The sequence below is a fragment of the Somniosus microcephalus genome, chromosome 1 (genome assembly GCF_052327205.1).
Source record: "Somniosus microcephalus isolate GS21.2 chromosome 1, FLI_Smic_1.0, whole genome shotgun sequence".
Taxonomy (NCBI): Eukaryota; Metazoa; Chordata; class Chondrichthyes; order Squaliformes; family Somniosidae; genus Somniosus; species Somniosus microcephalus.
In genome coordinates, this window is record NC_140987.1 from 54,103,537 (window position 1) to 54,124,127 (window position 20,591).

General features: G+C 44.7%; 1 protein-coding gene across 1 annotated transcript in view; it reads right to left on the reverse strand.

Moving 5' to 3' along the window:
- The window catches only part of LOC147124084 (ufm1-specific protease 2-like), a 182,098-nt gene that overhangs the window by 111,764 nt on the left and 49,743 nt on the right, over positions 1 to 20,591 (reverse strand). Inside the window, exons 4-5 of the mRNA XM_085981408.1 lie at positions 18,618 to 18,681; positions 2,901 to 3,055 (exon numbers count right to left, since the gene is read on the reverse strand). Of these exons, the coding sequence (XP_085837534.1) occupies positions 2,901 to 3,055; positions 18,618 to 18,681 (219 nt within the window). The remainder of the gene's footprint in view (positions 1 to 2,900; positions 3,056 to 18,617; positions 18,682 to 20,591) is intronic.

Sequence of the window (20,591 nt, forward strand, 5' to 3'; positions counted from 1 at the left end):
GCCTTGCTCCTCCAGCAGCTCCAATCCTCGCTGCTGCGCTCTGTCTGCCACGACCTGACGCAATAGCCTGAGGCTACTGAGGCACTCATGTTCAATCATGTGCAGGAAGCTGATCCTCTGCCTATATACCCCCTGTGTTGGCAGTATCACCTCCTGCGAGGTGCAACCCTGTGCTTATTCCCTCTCTCTTGTGGAGCGCCAGGTCAGTGAGGAGAAGGCTGCTGTTGCTGCTGGTGTTGTTGCTGCTGGGGCTCATCATGGTGCAAATCTGAGGTCCAAGGTGAATTAGCATAAGCGGCAGCCATGCTGATCTGATAGATGCCAGCTAAAGTGGAGATCAGAGGCACAATCCTCCAATGTAATGAGAGTGACTTCCAATGTAGTGAGAGTAACTTCTGAAGTTGTAGAAATTACCTGCAAACTCCTGAAAACAAACTCTCAGCACAAATGGTGCCAGCAAGAGCCTTTCCTTTGGCAAGGAAGCAGGTGTGAGGTGTGAGTATTTATGTGATTTTTTTTTACTAACAGTTGTTCAACTCCCGCAATGGCCGCTCTACTCTCACTTTGCTTTCATTGACGAGATTCAGCAAACCCGTGAATCCCATGGTCAGCCAGTAAAAGCACCAACATCAGGTTAAAAACACTGTTAATTGCCTCCTAACGAGCTCTCAACTACTTTAATTAGCTCACCCGCCTCTCCCAAGTGGGTCTCTGGCACACTGACTAACGCGCCCGGGTTAAAGGCGGAAGCTGGTGGGTTGAAGCCAGCTTCCTGGCTCGCTGTCAATTTCAGTGCTTTTAACTGCCCACCCGCTTGCAAACCCACACTCTCTTCAAAGTAAAAATTCCGGCCTGTGGTTCTTTGGATAACGGACTGTGCTTTCCAAAGTTCAGGGAGGGAGTCTCTAGACGTGTGTCAGTATTTGCTGAGGGTCTTCGAGAGGGTGCCATTATTCACTCTCAACTTAAAAAATTTTGAAAACACTGCTGACCACCCAACTTCCTTTTCTGGCTCCCATGTTAGCTGACATTTTTAACGGTTCTTTCTCCTCAGGTACTGTCTGCCTCTCCCTCAAATCTGCTGTCATCACCCCTCTCCTCAAAAAAAACAATCTTTTACCTCTCCGTCCTTGCAAACTTCCGCCCCATCTCCAACCTCTCTTTCCTCTCCAAAGTCCTTGAACGTGTTGTCGCCTCCCAAATTCATGCCCATCTTTGCCGCAAATCCATGTTTGAATCCCTTTCAAATCAGGTTTTTGCAGCTGCCACAGTACCGAAACAGCTCTCATCAAAGTCACTGTGACAAAGGTAAACTATCCCTCCTCGTCCTTCTTGACTTGTCTGCAGCCTTTGATATGGTTGACCACTCCATCCTTCTCCAACGCCGCTCCACCATCATCCAGCTGGGTGGGACTGCACTCGCCTGGTTCCATTCTTATCCATCTAATCGTAGCCAGAGAATCACCTGCAATGGCTTCTCTTCCCACTCCCGCATTGTTACCTCTGGTGTCCCTCAAGGATCTATCCTTGGCCCCCTCCTATTTCTCATCTACATGCTGCCCATTGGCGACATCATCTGAAAACACAGCGTCAGTTTCCACATGTACACTGACGATACCCAGCTCTACCTCACCACCACCTCTCTTGACCCATCCACGGTCTCTAAATTGTCAGACTGCTTGTCCGACATCCAGTTCGGGATGAGCAGAAATTTTCTCCAATTAAATATTGGGAAGACTGCAGCCATTGTTTTTAGTCCCCGCCACAAACTCCGTTCCCTAGCCACTGACTCCATCCCTCTCCCTAACATCTGCCTGAGCCTAAACCATACTGTTTGCTACCTTGGTGTCATATTTGACCCTGAAATGAGCTTCCGACCGCATATCCGCGGCATAACTAAGACCGCCTATTTTCACCTCCGTAACATCGCCCATCTCCACCCTTGTCTCAGCTCATCCGCTGCAGAAACCCTCATCCATGCCTTTGTTACTGCTAGACTTGACAATTCCAATACACTCTTGGCTGGCCTCCCATTTCCTACCCTACATAAACTTGAGGTCATCCAAAACTCGGCTGCTCGTGTCCTAACTCGCACCAAGTCTCGTTCACCCATCTCACCCCTGTGCTCACTGACCTACATTGGCTCCTGGTTAAGCAATGCCTCGATTTCAAAATTCTCATCCTTGTTTTCAAATCCCTCCATGGTCTCGCTCCTCCCTATCTCTGTAATCTCCTCCAGCCCCACAACCCCCCAAGATATCTGTGCTCCTCTAATTCTACCTTCTTGAGCATCCCTGATTTTAATCGCTCAACCATTGATGGCCATGCCTTCTGTTGCCTAGACCCTAAGCTCTGGAATTTCCTGCCTAAACCTCTCCGTCTCTCTACCTCTGTTTCCTCCTTTAAGACGCTCCTTAAAACCTACCTCTTTGACCAAGCTTTTGGTTATCTGCCCTAATTGCTCCTTATGTGGCTCGGTGTCAAATTTTTTGTCTTATAATAGTCCTGTGAAGCGCCTTGGGACGTTTTACTATGTTAAAGATGCTATATAAATACAAGTTGTTGTTGTTGTTTAGGAGTTTGTCAAAAGTATATAAGAGCAGATGCAAAATTCTCTATAAAAGTACTTCGGTCAATGCCAAAGAATATGAAATAAATGGAAATCTTGTGCCTCCAGGGAAAACAGTCCATTGGCACAAACTATCCAGCAAGTGCCTTAGAATGAAACCAAACAAATTTGGACAGCAGTCTGGTGGAAACATTTAACTTAAGGAGCTCATGGAGTCAACATGTTAAAAACTATTTTACCAACAATGTATTATTGACCATGGACTACATTATTGCAGTGTTAACATACTAAATGAATTTGGAAACCATTTAATATTTAGGACAATACATACTTTCCCCACGGGTCGCCTGGATTAGCTGATACTACCACATCGACAGGAAGAGTCAGATTGAAGTGGGCACGTGACTTGTTGTTGTGCTGGATAATTACACTTTCAACGACATCAAGCCTTGTCAACTCAAACATAATCTGTAGGTTTATCACTTTCTGAAAGTTAAAAACAGTTATGCCAGAATTATTAAAATTGTGAAAGTTTGTAAGGGTGGGTACATTTTACAAAGTAACAGAACAAGGTCAGCACATAGCGAGTGAAGCACTGGGGCGATCGAAAATGGAAGCCCGAGACCTTAATTTACATAATTATTTGGAGCTTAGAATGTTGCCGCCGTGCATTCCTGCCGCCAGCACAAATCTCCTGTACCAATATGGTGGGCAGCGCACTTCTGGCCGGAATTCAAGGCCACTAGCTTTCCACATTAGGCAAGAGAAACATTACCACGAGAGTTTTACCATTGAGTCCTGAGAAAGCAATATTCATGTTAATCTGATCAGGCACTGAAAATGGCATAGTTATTGAAATCTGTTTGATCTTTCTTTCTTGCAAATCTGAATTATTCTATCCACTAGAAGTCACACAAGGTCAGCCTCTCTTGCTGCTAAGCTGCTCCACGATGTCCCTGACTGCTCCTGTGTAGGTCCATTCTAAAACAATGGGCCAACAGATAGAGAAGAACGGAGACTAAAACAATAAAGGAAACCAATCAAGCTAGTTTTCCAGGATAAGTTGTAAAATTCTTTGAAAAGCACCCACAGAACACAATTCTTTGAGAAATTTTAAAAGGGAAGACAAGACTTTAATTCAAATGACTTTACATTCCAGCTGGTAGTCTGGTTTTCTAACGTCCGCTGGCTTTGGATCAGCTCATAAGATAGTCTCAAATTGTAGTCTCTGTTGTTTTCTATGGAACCTGTTTTGCAATTTGGGAACTCTCATCCACAGCATGCAGCAACGCTCAATCTCCCAGAGCAGTAGCATCAGGTAGGAGCCAGGAGCAGTGGTGAGGGGCAAATCACAGAAGACTGGCTCCATGAACTGATAGAAGGAAGAATAGGGGAAAGAGGAGAACAGTACCAAAATGAAATGGGGATGAAGAAGGAAAGAAGAGAGCCAGTGTGAACATAGGAGAAGGAAAACAGAATCACTGGGAACTGCAGGAAGGTGGGGAAGATTGACTCTGTGAATTGGGAAAGGAGAAGGGAATTAATAAAATATAACATCAGATTTATCACCAACATATAATCCAAAATAGCTTTTCCATTTCTTCACCAGAAATAAGGGAATACCCCAGCAATTGTTGGCATATTCTTCCCAGTCATCATGGTTAAGTTCTGCTGTATACATAATCTGTAATTGCTCAACGAGGACAATTGGTGAATTTGAATAAGTGTTCACAGCCCAAAACAAAATCACCAACATATGCATGGCAAATGGGGATTGAGAGAAGTAAAATAACATTTTGAATTAAGTACAGCATTAAGCTAAAAAATAATGCACAGTTTCCCATCCCTGGCACCGCTCTGCTGTACGCTCCCTATGGCCTTTGTCCTTTATATAATGGGATGTCCAAAACTGCACACAGTATTTTAACTGTGACCTAACCATTGCTTGGTACAAATGTATTACTTATTTGTTCTTTTACTAATATAATCATAGAATGATACAGCACAGAAGGAGGCCATTCAGCCCATCATGCCTGTGCCTATTCAGCCTCTATGTAGCTCCCTGCACTAACACTTACATGGAATGATGTATTTGCTCCCCTAGGTGTCTGTGTTCCTCCACAACCTTCAGTGCCTTTCCATTGAATATACACACCCACTCTTCATGTTCTCCCCCAAAATGTATTACCTCACACTTCTCCTCATCAAATTGAATCTGTCACCTGTGTGCCCATACTTGTCCTCCTAAATGCTTTTACAGTGCTCCTCGCTGTTTGCCACATCTTCTAGTTTTGTGTTGTCAGCCAATTTCGACATTGTGTACCCTATGTTCTAGTCCAAATCATCTAAATACATCAAGGACAGAAGTGGACCCAGGACTGACCCCTGAAGTACACCATTTCCAACCTTTCTTCAATCCATGCGACATCCATTAACCCTAATCATTTGTTACTGTCCATAAACCAATTTTCTATCCATGTGGCTACATTTTCTCTTATACTATGCAGCTAGACACTTGTCACAAAGCATCCTGTGAGATAACTTATCTATCACCTTTGGAAAATCCAGATATACCAAATTTACTGATTATAGACAAAAGCGAATTCAAATCAGTAGAATCTTGAACAAACTCAAATTTGTCAAATACAACTCACCTTTAATAAATCTGTGCTGGCTGTTCTTGATTATTTTGTGCATTTCTAAATGCACACCAATTTCATCTCAAATTGTAGATTCTAAAGAGTTAGCCCACAATTGATGTTAGTATAACTGATGTTAGTATATATTCCTACATTACAACAGTGACTACACTACAAAAAGTACTTCATTGGCTGTAAAGTGCTTTGGGACGTCCGCTGGTCGTGAAAAGTGCTATATAAATGCAAATCTTTCTTTCTTTCTATAACTGATCTATAGTTACCTGGTTTATCCATCTCTGTTTTTGCATTAAACATGGAGATCATATTTGAATTGAAGGCCACTGTTGTGTCTCAAGGGGTTTTATACCCTTACCTATATAACAATTAAGAAGGACTCCGGGGTGGAGAGTTTAGTTAACGGCCATTTTATTTACAATGTGCTTCTTCACTCAATGCACTACATTTCCCATAGTGCATTGCAAATCAGCACTACGGTATCCCATGTGGGACAATTCTAATACACATTCAAAATACACAACATATTTCCTCCCCCTTAAAATAGAATGTCCACAAAACAGAATAACTGAAAATGACTATAACTTTGGAAGAGAGGGTAGACTGCCTCTACATTCCGCTAACCCTGAGGATTATTCTGCCCCATTCACACAGGTTAGCACTAACTGTAACTAAGGCGCTCTGGAAGCTGCCTTTCTCTATGGGGGTAATGCCTAGTCTCAGGAGCAGGCTCTGGCTGGCTCTCCCGTGACCCTGCAGGCGTGGCTTCCTCCCTCGATGGCACAAGAGTGGATGGTGCCACCGTCTCAGGGTCGGACGACCAGTCCCTGCTGGAGCCTCCAGCAGGTCCTTGATCCTCTGTTTCTTGGGTTACCTGTGGCGACTGTCTTGGCAGTAACTGGTCTACATGCCGTTTCCATGTTCGGTCGTCTCCGGTGCGGACTCGGTATGAAACGGGGCCCGTCTTTTGAATGACCGTAGCCGGGACCCACCGCTCCGTGGTGGTGTAGTTACGCGCGAGGACTTTGCCCCCCACTACAAAGTGTCGTTCTTTGGACCTCTGACCTCGTCTGCTGACTTGATCCTGCTGATTGGCGTGCACCACTGCTTCTGTGGACGTTGGCCTCAGCAGGTCAAGGGCGTGTCCGTAGCTGCCTTCCCATGAGTAGGTAAGCAGGAGATGCTCCAGTCGTAGCATGAGGCGTGTTTCAGTATTTCAGCAAGAAAGCATTCAGGCGCTGCTTTAGAGGAGCATCACTTCTTGCCGCTTTCAGCGCGCGTTTCAGCGTTCTGACAAATCTCTCCGCCAATCCATTCATGGATAGATGATAAGGCGCGGAGAACATGTGCTGGATTCCATTGCTCTTGAGGAACTCCTCCATCTCCTGGGATGTGAACTGTGTTCCATTGTCGGTTACGATCTGCTCTGGCAGACCAAATCGCCCGAACATCTCTCTCAGAGTCTCGATGGTTTTCTCCGTAGTGGTAGTGGACATTATTGCAACCTCCGGCCATTTGGAATGGGAGTCCACCGCGACCAGGAACATCGCTCCTTCCACTGGTCACGTGAAGTCCAGGTGGATCCGTTGCCACGGTGTCGCCGGCCATTCCCATGGATGCAGTGGCGCTGCTCTTGGCGTATCCCTGGTTGTCTCGCATGATGGGCATGATTTCGCTTCAACTTCAATTTCATGATCCAGACTGGGCCACCAGAAGTAGCTTCGTGCCAGCTCCTTCATCCGGACACTACCACAATGTCCTGAGTGCAGCTCGTTGAGGACATGTTTCCGCAGCTTTGGTGGTATGATCACTCGCATGCCCCAAAGGAGGCATCCTGACGTGACAGACAACTCCTTCCCTCTTGACAGGTAAGGTAGGAGCTCAGGTGGTGCGTCTGACACCCGTGATCCGTCTCCTCGCATCACCCGATCCAGCACCTTGGATAGCGTAGGGTTCACTCTGGTCTCTTTCTTGACCTGCCGGGCCGTGACAGGGGCATTGCTCACTATGTCAAAGTAGAAAATCTTCTGCTCACAGCCTTCAGAGGGCACAGGCAGCAGAAGTCTTGACAATCCGTCTGCATTGCCATGTGCTGCTGACCTCCGGTATTTGATGTTGTAATTGTGAGCGCTTAACATCAGCGCCGCATCCTGCACGCTGCCGGGGAGGGTATTCCTGTGTGTGGACCAAAGATCGATGTCAGAGGACGATGATCCATCAGCAAGGTGAATTTCCTTCCGAACAAGTAGTGATGGAACTTTTTGATTCCAAAGATGATGCCCAAAGCCTCTTTTTCGATCTGCGGGTATTTCACCTCCGCCTTGCTCAGGGACCTTGACGCGAATGCAATTGGCTTCTCTTCACCTGAGGGAAAGATGTGGGACATGACCGTGCCGACGCCATAAGGCGATGCGTCACAGGCCAGCTGAATCTGCAACGACGGGTCAAAGTGCGTCAACACTCTGGGGTCAGTCAAAGCTGCTTTGGCTTTCTTGAATGCAGCTTCGCACTCCTTCATCCACGCCCAGGCCTTGCCCTGACACAGCAACTCATGTAATGGCTTCAACAGTGATGCCAGCTGTGGAATAAACTTTCCGTAATAGTTCAGGAGATCTAAGAATGACCGCAGCTGGCTGACATTTGTAGGTGCAGGAGCGTCGGCAATGGCTTTCACTTTCGATGGTGCTGTGTGTAGGCCGTCCGTGTCGATGACATGGCCTAGGTACTCCACCGATGGCTTGAAAAATTCGCATTTGTCCTTGCGAACGCGTAAGCCATATTCTTCAAGTCTTCCCAGTGCCTTCGTCAGGTTCTGCAGATGCTCGTTGTCGTCCTTTCCTGTGACAAGGATATCGTCGCGATAACATTGTACCCCTGGAATGCCGCTTAAGATCTGGTCCATAGCCCGCTGAAACAATGCTGGTGCTGACGTTATACCAAAGGGTAGGTGGCAGTACCTGTAGAGGCCCTTGTGGGTGGTGATGGTGAGGTACTTCTGTGAGTCCTCTTCTATATGCATCTGCAAGTAGGCTTGGCAATTTTGCTAAATTTCTGACCGCCTGCTAGACCTGCGAAAAGATCTTCAATGATGGGGAGGGGGTACTGTTCAGCTGAGAGCACAGGATTCACTGTTACTTTGAAATCTCCACATAAGCGAACCGCACCATCACTCTTCATCACTGGTACCACGGGCGTGGCCCACTCACTGTGCGAAACTGGCACCAGGACCCCTATCTTGACCAGACGCTCCAGGTCAGCCTCCACCTTTGGTCTGAGGGCATGGGGACGTTCCTGGCCTTCAGGAATCGTGGCTGGCTGTCAGGCTTCACCTTGAGTTTGACCGTAATCCCCTTCATACTCCCCAATTCTCCGTCAAAGACAGCCGCATGCTTTGTCAACACTGCCGCTAGCCCCGCCTCTTCGACTGACACCGCATTCACTTTTTTCCAATCCAGATGAATTTTCTCCAACCATGGCCTGCCCATCAGGGATGGATAGTCACCCTTGACCACGTAAACTGGCAGCATCACGGTTTGTCCATTAAGCTCCACCTTGACCTCCGTCTTACCCAGCATTGGGACTGTTTCCCCAGTGTAGGTCTTTAAGATGAGCTTGGCCGGCGTCAGTGATAGGTGGTTCAGTTTTTCTTTGAATAGCTTCTCTGAAATCAAGGAGACAGCGGCCCCCGTATCCAGCTCCATTTTGACCGGTATTCCCTCTAGTAGTGGAGTGACTCCATAGCCTGATGAGCCTCCATTCACCATTAACACATGGAGATTCAGCTCCCCATCAGAGTCTGTGTCACTGTCTTCCTGTTCTTGTTTCACCATGTGTAGGTTTTTCTTTTTAGAACGCCAGTTGGATGTGTTTCCTTGTTTGTTTTTGTGTGTCTCTGTGTAGGATTGTTTGCTTTGCCCTTTACACACACGTTCAATGTGTCCTTTCTTTTCACATTTCTGACAGGTCAGGTCTTTACACCAGCAGTCAGATGGCTGATGACCTGACCTTCCACATCTGTAACACTCTCTGGCGCCCCTTGCATGCTTATCCAGTGTAACTGCTACCTTGTGCACTCTTGTTGCAGCCCCCAACAGCTGTGCATCTTTAGCTGCTAACTCCAAAGACACAGCGAGCTCCACTGCTGATTTAAGCATCAGTTTGTCAGTCGTGAGCAAGCGCTTCTGTGTTGCTTCACATCTTAATCCACACACAAACCTATCACGGACAGTGTCATTTAGAGTTTCACCAAACTCACAATGCTCAGTTAGCTTCTTTAGCACTGCAACATATTCGGCTATGGACTCACCCTCCCCTTGGTTTCGTTTGTGAAACCTGAACCTCTCGGCAATCAGCAGCGGCTTGGGTGCGAAATGTGTTTCCAAAACTTCCACAATCTGATCATATGTCTTAGCGCCGGGCTTATCCGGGTGCATCAAACTCCGTAACAAGCCAAATGTTTTTGCTCCGATCACACTGAGGAACGTCGCCACTTTCACGTCATCTTTAATGCCATTTGCAGTCACGAAAAATCCGAAACGCTCTGTATAAGCACTCCATTGCTCCGCCGTTTCATCAAATGGTCCAAACGGTTAGCATAGCCATTTTGTTATTTTTTTTTCTTTACAGTCCTTTTCCTCCATGTTTAAAAAAAAATGTTTACAGTCCTTTTCCTCCACTTCGTTTCACTGTATCGTTACTCTCCCCCTTCTTATTTGTGTAACACACGAACCGCCACCTTTACGAGGTGATTGCATCAGCACTAAACTGCGGGCGCGCCATTAAGAAAAGACAGGAACTTCTTACTTTAAACATCGCCGATTCCAGTGCAAAGTGATACGTAAGTCTGTCGTCCTCGTCACCAGTTTTGTTGTGTCTCAAGGGGTTTTATACCCTTACCTATATAACAATTAAGAAGGACTCCGGGGTGGAGAGTTTAGTTAACGGCCATTTTATTTACAATGTGCTTCTTCACTCAATGCACTACATTTCCCATAGTGCATTGCAAATCACCACTACGGTATCCCATGTGGGACAATTCTAATACACATTCAAAATACACAACAGCCACCTGCAAGCAAAAACATACAATGCCAGCTGCACAGAGGCAGGTCACTGTTGGGAATTCCTGCACCCTCTGTGTGGTACCGTTTAAAGGGCTGCACATAAACACTGCCCTATTTTTACACACAATTTCATTGTGCCAAAGCTGGACAGCAGCCTTTTCTCCTCAGGTGCAGATAACGCCCAATGAACTGCAAACAGATCCTCAGACTTGCAGACTAAGGTAAACATAAGAACTTAAGATCATAAGAATTAGGAGCAGGAGGAGGCCGTATGGCCCTTCGAGCCTGCTCTACCATTCAAAAAGATTATTGCTGATCTTCGACCTCAACTCTAATTTCCCGCCCGATCCCCATATCCCTTGATTCCCCTAGAGTCCAAAAATCTATCTATCTCAGCCTTGAATATACTCAATGACTCAGCTTCCACAGCCTTTTGGGGTAGAGCATTCCAAAGATTCACAACCCTGAGTGAGGAAATTCTTCCTCATCTCAGTCTTCAATGGCCGATCCCTTATCCTGAGACTATGCCCCCTAGTTCTAGATTCTCCAGCCAGGGGAAACAACCTCTCAGCATCTACCCTGTAAATTCCCCTCAGAATCTTATATGTTTCAATGAGATCACCTCTCATTCTTCTAATCTCCAGAGAGCACAGGCCCAATCTACTCAATCTCTCAGCCCAGGGAATCTTTGTTGCACCACCTCTAAGGCATCTATGTCCTTTCTCAGATAAGGAGACCAAAACTGTGCACAGTACTCCAGGTTTGGTCTCACCAAAGCCCTGTACAATTGTAGTAAGACTTCCTTACTCTTGTACTCCAACCCCCTTGCAATAAAGGCCAACACACCATCTGCCTTCCTAATTGCTTGCTGTATCTGCATGCTAACTTTCTGTGTTTCCTGTACGAGGACACCTAAATCTCTCTGAACACCAACATTTAATCGTTTCTCACCATTTAAAAAATATTCTGTTTTTCCATTCTTCCTACTAAAATGAATAATATCACATTTCCCCACATTATACTCCATCTGCCACCTTATTGCCCACTCACTTAACCTGTCTATGTCTCTTTGCAGGCTCTTTGTGTTCTCCTCACAGCTTACTGTCCCACCTAGCTTTGTATCGCCAGCAATCTTGGATACATTGCAATGAGTACCTTCATCTAATTCATGAATATAGATTGTGAATAGCTGAGGCCCAAGCACTGATCCTTGCGACACACCACTAGTTACAGCTTGCCAACCTGAAAATGACCTGTTTATCCCTATTCTCTGTTTTCTGTCTGTTAACCAATCCTCTATCCTTGCTAATATATTACCCCCAACCCCATGAGCCCTTATTTGCATAGCAATCTTTTATGTGGCACCTTATCGAATGCCTTTTGGAAATCCAAATATACATAGAAACATAGAAGATAGGAGCAGGAGTAGGCCATTCGGCCCTTTGAGCCTGCTCCGCCATTCAATGAGATCATGGCTGATCATTGAAATTCAGTACCCAGTCCCTGCCTTCTCCCCATATCCCTTGATCCCTTTAGCCTTAAGAAATATATTCAACTCTTTCTTGAATATATTTAATGAACTGGCCTCCACCGCCCTCTGTGGCAGAGAATTCCACAGGTTCACAACTCTCTGGGTGAAGAAATTCCTCCTCATTTCAGTCCTAAATGTCCTACCCCTTATCCTTAGACTATGACCCCTGGTTCTGGACTCCCCGACCATCGGGAACATCCTTCCAGCATCTAGTCTGTCCAGGCCTGGCAGAATTTTATAGGTTTCGATGAGATCCCCTCTTAATCTTCTAAACTCCAGTGAGTATAAGCCCAATCGACACAATCTCTCCTCATACGTCATTCCTGCCATCCCAGGTATCAGCCTGGTGAATCTTCGCTGCACTCCTTCCATGGCAAGAACGTCCTTCCTCAGATAAGGTGACCAAAACTGCACACAATACTCAAGGTGCGGTCTCACCAAGGCCCTGTACAACTGTAGCAAGACATCCTTGTTCCTGTACTCGAACCCTCTTGCTACGAAGGCCAACATACCATTTGCCTTCTTAACCGCCTGCTGCACCTGCATGCTTACCTTCAGCGACTGGTGCACAAGAACACCCAGGTCTCTTTGCGCTTCCCCTTCTCCCAATCTATTGCCATTCAAATAATAATGTGCCTTCCTGTTTTTGCCACCAAAGTGGATAACCTCACATTTATCCATATTATAGTGCATTTGCCATGTTTCTGCCCGATCACCTAACCTGTCCAAATCGTACTGGAGTTTCATGACATCCTCCTCGCAGCATACCCTCCCACCCAGCTTTGTGTCGTCTGCAAATTTGGAGATATTACATCCAATTCCCTCGTCCAGATCATTAATATATATTGTGAACAGCTGGGGTCCTAGGACCGATCCTTGCGGTACCCCAGTAGTCACTGCCTGCCACTCGGAAAATGACCCGTTTATTCCAACTCTTTGCTTTCTGTCCGCCAACCAGTTCTCTATCCAAGTCAATACCTTGCCCCCAATCCTATGTGCCTTAATTTTGCACGCTAATCTCTTATGCGGGACCTTATCGAAAGCCTTCTGAAAGTTCAAATACACCACATCCACTGGTTCTCCCTTATCTATTTTACCAGTTACATCCTCAAAAAATTCCAGTAGATTAGTCAAGCATGATTTACCTTTTGTAAATCCATGTTGACTTTGTCCGATCCTGTCACTGCTTTCCAAGTGCTCTGTGAAAGGGTTACAAGCAAATCCTCTCAGTGTTTAAAATGCAGAGCAAAACAAAGGAAAGGGAAAGGGGTTATGTGCGAAATCACTAAGAGCTGAGGGGAAGCCAGGTGGCTAGATAAAATGTCTGCCCAGCTCAAGGACTTTATACAATGGAGCCTTACAAGAATAAGATAAAGCATAGCCACCAAGCTACACACAGCTAATGCTGAACTGTGAGAAAGATTTAATAAACTTAAACTAGTAACATAAAGAAACAAAATGGCTTGTGTAGATTATTAAAGAAACCTCAGCCTAGCAACTATGGTCTGGCAGCCTGTAGAACCAGACTTCATAATCCAGGTGGCAGAGATAAGGAACAGAACAGAAAGAATGGGCTCAGTTACAAACGAGTTGTTGATACTGTAACCTATGACCTGCAGCCCAGTATTGCAGACCAAGAAGGGTCACGAGGGCCTAACCGCCAGAATCATTGCAGGGGAGGGTTAATTAGCTATTGTATTGAAGGGGTTAAATTGAACCCTCTCAGAATTCGGACAGCTGAGGTGACCACGAGTGATGCTAGCAAAATTAAACTCAGAACAAAGGAGTGGGGTCATGTGAAAGTGAATAAGATAAGAAATATCACAATAAAAATTGACTTACGTAAAAAGGCAAAACCAAAACAAAGAACAATGTGAGAAGCTTCGAAAAACCAAGATAAGATGCAGTTGTGGGACCAGACAGAATATGTGCGTTTTGCGTAAGCGATAAGGAATATGTTGCTTTAGCTAAAAATTGTAGACACAGCAGAATATAGGGGTCATGGGAATTTGACCTGTGACCAAAGGCATAGTAAGATGTAACTAACCTTTATTAATACTGAAAAGAATCCATATGTGATCAGGTGATTATTGTAATACAATGTGATTGGATGAAAATAGAATAAAAAGCTGTACCAATCAAGAGAGAACGAGAAGGTGCTCACACAGACCGCGGGGTCTAAGGTGCTTCTCCCAGAGCTCTGATAATAAACTGCATCTTTTTACTTTTACATGGTTTAGATGTGAATTTATTTTCACCACAATACTCTGCTATTACATCTTTTATAATGGACTCTAGCATTTTCCCCACTACCGATGTCAGGCTTACCGGTCTATAATTCCCTGCTTTTTCTCGGCCACCTTTTTTGAATAGTGTGGTAACATTAGCTACCCTCTAATCCATGGGTACTGTTCCAGAGTCTATCGAGTTCTGGAAGATGACCAGCAATGCATCTACTATTTCTAGGGCCACTTCCTTAAGTACCCTGGGATGTAGATTATCAGGCCCTGGGGATTTGTCGGCCTTCAGTCCCATCAATTTTCCTAACACCATTTCCCTACAAATACTGATTTCTTTCAGTTCCACCCTTTCATCAGACCCTATGTTCCCTGGTATTTCTGGGAGGTTATTTGTGTCCTCCTTTGTGAAGACAGAACCAAAATATGTATTTAGTTGGTCTGCCATTTCTTTGTTCCCCATTATAAATTCCCCCGATTCTGACTGCAAGGGACCTACGCTTGACTTCACCAATCTTTTTCTCTTCACATATCTATAAAAGCTTTTACAGTCTGTTTTTATGTTCCCTGCAAGCTTACTCTCATATTCTATTTTCCCTTTCTTAATTAATCCCTTTGTCCTCCTTTGTTGAATCCACTGGTTCCCCTTTATCTACCCTGCTAGCTATATCTTCAAAAAACTCTAATAAATGTGTTAATAAACACAAGTTCCCTTTCATAAAACCATGTTGACTCTGCCTAATCATATTCTGATTTTCTAAGTGCCCTGATACCACTTCCTTAATAATGGTTTCCAGCATTTTCCCGATGACTGATGTCAGGCAAACTGGCCTGTAGTTCCCTGTTTTCTCTTTCCCTCCTTTCTTGAATAGCGGGGTTACATTTGCTACCTTCCAATCCGCTGGGACCATTCTAGAATCTAGGGAGTTTTGGAAGATCATAACCAATGCATCCACTATCTATGTAGCCACCTCTTTTAGAACCCTAGGATGTAGGCCATCAGGTCCAGGGGATTTGTCAGCTTTTAGTCCCATTAGTTTCTCAAGTACTTTTTCTCTACTGATCTTAATTACTTTAAGTTTATCACTCTTATTAGCCCCTTGGTTCCCCACTATTTTAGGTATGCTTTTTGTGTCTTCTACTGTGAAGACAGATACAAAATATTTGTATAAAGTCTCTGTCATTTCCTTATTCCCCATTACAATTTCACCTGGCTCAGCCTCTAAGGGATCAACGCTTACTTTTGCTACTTTTTTCCTTTTTACATACTTGTAGAAGCTCTTACAATCTCTTTTTATATTTCTTGCTAGTTTACTCTCATTCTATTTTCTCCCTTCTTATCAATTTTTTGGTCATCCTTTGCTGGTTTCTAAAGCTTTCACAATCCTTAGGCTTACTACTATTCTTCGCAACATTATAAGCCTTTTCTTTTAATCTAATACTATCTTTAACTTCTTTAGTTAGCCACAGATGGATCACTTTTCCTGTGGCATTTTTGATTCTCAATGGAATCTATATTCATTAAGAATTTTGGAATATTTCTTTAAATGCTAGCCTCTGCTTATCTACTGTCATACCTTTTAATCTAATTTTCCAATCTACCTTAGCTAACTCGCCCCTCATACTTATTGGCTTTATTTAAGTTGAAGACTCTCGTTTCCAACTGAAGTATTTCACGTTCAAACTCAATGTGAAATTTTATTATATTATGATCACTCTTCCCCAGAGGATCCTTTACTATGAGATTACTGATTAACCCTGTCTCATTTCACAGTGCAAGATCTAAAATAGCCTGTTCCCTGGTTGGTTCCATGACATATGGTTCTAGAAAATTGTCTCAAATGCATTCCATGAACTCGTCTTCCAGACTACCTTTGCCAATTTGATTTGCCCAGTCTATATGAAGAGTAAATTCTCCCATGATTATTGTATTACCTTTGTTACAAGCTCCTGTTATTTGTTCCTTAATACTCTGTCCAATGGTATAGCTACTCCCACCAGTGTTTACTGCCCCTTGTTATTTCTTATCTCCACTCATACTGATTCTACTTCCTGATCTTCTGAGCCAAGATCCTTTCTCACAACTGTCCTTATGTCATCCTTTATTATCAGGGCTACCACCCACCCCCTCCTTTTCCATTCTGCCTGTCTTTTCTAACCGTCAAGTACCCTGGATTATTTAGCTCCCAATCTTGGTCACCTTGCAACGTCTCTGTAATGGCTATTAGACCAAAGCCATTTATCTCTATTTGTGCCACTAATTTGTCTACCTTGTTACAAATGCATCGTGCATTCAGATAAAGAGCCTTTAATTTTAACTTTTTACCATTATTCCCTGCTTTCACCTTATTTGTTGATGCACTTTTACCGTTAAACTTTCTGTCCCTTCCTGTCACACTCTGCTTATCTTTACCCAAATCGCTACACTGCTCCATTGCCTTGACGTTTCACTTTAGATTTCTAAATTTCCCCTCACCTGACCCCTCCCCTCCTTTTTAGTTTAAAGTCCTATCTACAGCCCTAGTTATTCGATTCACCAAGACACTGGTCCCAGCCCGGTTCAAGTTGAGACCATCCCAACGGAACAGCTCCCTCTTTCCCCAGTACTGGTGCCAGTGCCTTATGAATTGAAACCCCTTCCTCCCACACCACTCATTGAACCACATATTTAACTCTCTGATCTGCTTGTCCCTATGTCAATTTGCACGTGGCTCAGGTAACAATCCAAACATTATTACCTTTGAGGTTCTGCGTTTTAATTTGGACCCTAGCTCCCCAAACTCTCTCAGCAGAACCTCATTCCTAGTTGTACCTATGCCTTTGGTTCCTACGTGGACCACAAAAGCTGGATCCTCCCCCTTCCACTTCAAGTTCATCTCCAGCCGTGAGGAGATATCCTTAACCCTGGCACTGGGCAGGCAACACAGCCTTTGGAACTCCCGATCACGGCTGCAAAGAACAGTATCTATCCGCCTGACTATACTGTCCCCTAGCACTACAACATTCCTTTTCACTCCCCTCACTTGAATGGCCTCCTGTACCATGGTACCATGGTCAGTTTTGCTCATCCACCCTTCAGCCTTTGCCCTCATCCCCACAGGCAGCAAGAACCTCATACCTGTTGTACAAGGGCAAAGGCAGAGGCTCCTCCAGCACTGCACCTGGGATCCCCTTACCTGCCTGAGTTGCAGTCACACCCTCCTGTCCCTGACCACTAACCAGTCCTGAACCACTACCTAACCTAAGGGGTGTGACTGCCTCCTGGATCAAAGTGTCCAGATAACTCTCCCCCTCCCTAATGCCCCGCAATGTCTGCACCTCGAACTCCAGCTCAACAACACTGAGCTGATGTTCCTCGAGATGCAATCACTTACTACAGACATGGTCATCTGGGACCGCGGTGCTCTTCATAAACTCCCACATGCTGCAGTTGTAGTACACCACCTGCACTGCCATCTGTTTATAACTTTGTTTTATTTATTTAGTTAATTAAAATTTATGTATTTAATTAACTTAGTTTGTAGCTTAGTTTTTAGCTAATTACTAGATCTAGTTTAAGTGCTAGGTAGATTAAATTAAATATTTACTGGTAACACAAAGCACTACAAGTGCTGGAGGCAAAAGCAGCACCTCCTTCCCCCTCTGTTCCCAATTCCCATTCTCTCCAAATTCCCAAGTTTAATACTCTGTTTAAGTGCACTGCGTTTTAAGATCACTCTGTGCAGACCATTCACTGCTATTAGAGGGCTTCGCAATGAAGTCAGCATCCATGATACAACAAGTAGCTCTGGTAGCCCTAAGATCAATCCTCCAGTGTTTTAACACCTTAAAATAATTCAGGCATCATAGACTGTTGTATAATGAAGGCTTCATGGCTGCTTTCTGGATTGACATGCATAATGATTTTCTGTGGTTAGAAAGCATTTGAGCAGAGGCAGTGATGACCACAAAGGTCAGTTTGGATCAGTAAGTATGGGTCCTGGGATAAGCATAGCTCCGTACATAACATATGCGATACAACCACTACTGCCTTTTTGTCCCCTCAATAATTGCTCGTACCCTTCTAAATCGAAGAGTGCCGTTGGGACCCACAAACAAATTCACATCCTGACCATTTTGATTACTACAAACAAGAAACGAGCAAGCTAAAAGTAAAATGTTATAGTCACCTTTAAGAAGCCTACTCCTGCAGGCCAGGACACCAAGCCCATTCGCGAGAAAGCCGTGAGATTCAGTGTGGAACCAATTTTAAACAGGTAATGAGGCTTGTTCATGAAACCCATTCACGAGAAAGCCTCCAGTCGGCCCACTTTTTCTTCACCACAAAATGAAACTGACAATGAATTGGGTGCACCAACCTGTGCATCTGATTTCGCAACCCATGCTCCCGGCTATGAAGGCACCACATTGCCATTGAAGCCTTGGTAAATTGCCCCTACCGTATATTACTACTAGAGTAGTCTGGCTGAATACCTTAAAATCTTTACACATTTTGTATCATCAAAAACACTTGTAAAAGCAAGCAGTCCTCAAAATCAAAAATTATAAAATATATATGCTTACCAGAGGTACGATATTTGCAGCTTTCTTTTTGGGAAGCTTTTTGAGATAGTCATTGACCTCAATTCTGAAATAAAGATTGTACACTGTAGTAAGACATAGAAATAGAACCTGACAGCTCATGTTCTGGTATCTGGGAGCAATATTGGCACGGATGAATTAACGAAAATCGAGACAGAAACTAACACAATTTCTTTCATTTCTAAAAGACAATAGAAAAGATGAAGATTATAATTTCTTTCATCCTCTTCCCCTCCTTCAGAACAAACAAATGATGCACAGTGGACTAGAGCAACACACAGTACCACAGCAGTAGGTTGGGGGCAGGGGGATTCATGGGCACAAACTCAATTTTTTCTATACCACTGAGTTGCCTTTATAGTGTAACGCTGTGGGACGAGACTGAACTCACGAGAAATAAGGCAAGCTCTGCAGAATTCTTGGCATATAATTAGACAAGTTCAAAGCAAGTGGGACCCTTCATCAGAACTTGAATGGTCAGGCATAGCACTGAACAAAACAAAGATAATCTGAAATAAAAACAGAAAATGCTGGAAATACTCAGCAGGTCAGGCAGCACCTGTGGAGAGAGAAACAGAGTTAACGTTTCAGGTCGATGACCCTTCATCAGAACTGGAAAAAGCTGGAGATCGAACAGGTTTTTAAGCAAGTGCAGGGGCAGGGAAAAGGGGGAGGGGAGGAAAGGACAAAAGGGAAGATGTGTGATAGGATGGAAGGCAGGAGAGATTAAGAGACATTAAGAGATGGTGCAAGGCAAAAGGAGATGGTAATGGGACAAGTTAAGAAACAAAAGATGGCTCTAGATGGAAGGCAGGAGAGATTAAGAGACATTAAGAGATGGTGCAAGGCAAAAGGAGATGGTAATGGGGCAAGTTAAGAAACAAAAGATGGCTCTAGATGAAGTGTAAATGGCAGAATGAAAGACAGCTGCCGTGTGGGAGAAAGAAAAAAATATATAATAAATAAAATAAATGGGAAAAAAAAAGAATAGGGGCAGAGGTTATGGTCTGAAATTGTTGAACTCTATGTTGAGTCCAGAAGGCTGTAAAGTGCCTAATCGAAAGATGAGGTGCTGTTCCTTGAGCTTATGTTGAGCTTCATTGGAACAGTGTAAGAGGCTAAGGACGGTGAGGTATGAGTGGGAGTGGAGTGGAGAATTAAAGTGACAGGCGACCGGAAGCTCAGGGTCACCCTTACGGACTGATCGGAAGTGTTCCGCAAAGCGGTCACCCAATCTGCGTTTGGTCTCCCCAATGTAAAGGAGACCGCATTGTGAGCAGCGAATACAGTTTACTAAATTGCAAGAAGTACAAGTAAATCGCTGTTTCACCTGGAAGGAATGTTTGGGGCTCTGGACAGTGGGAAGGGTGGAGGTAAAAGGGCATGTGTTGCATCTCCTGCGTTTGCACGGGAAGGTGCCGGGTGAAGGGGAAGGGTGTTGGGGGTGATAGAGGAGTGGACCAGGCTGTCACGGAGGGAGCGGTCCCTTTGGAATGCTGAAAGGGGAAGTGAGAGGAAGATGTGTTTGATGGTGAGGTCACGCTGGAGGTGGCAGAAATGGCAGAGGATGGTCCGTTGAATGCGGAGGCTGGTAGGATGAAAGGTGAGGACAAGGGGAACCCTGTCATGGTTCTGGGAGGGAGGGGAAGGGGTGAGAGCAGAAGTGTGGGAAATAGAACGGACACAGTCAAGGGCCGTGTCAACCACAGTAGAGGGGAATCCTCGGTTGAGAAAAAAGGAAGACATGTCAGAAGCACTGGTATGGAAGGTGGCATCATCAGAACAGACGCGGCGGAGACGGAGAAACTGGGAGAATGGAATAGAGTCCTTACAGGAGGCGGGGTGGGATGAAGTGTAATCCAGGTAGCTGTGGGAGTCAGTGGCTTGTAGTGAATGTTTGTCAATAGCCTATCCCCAGAGATGGAGACAGAGAAGTCGAGGAAGGGAAGGGAAGAG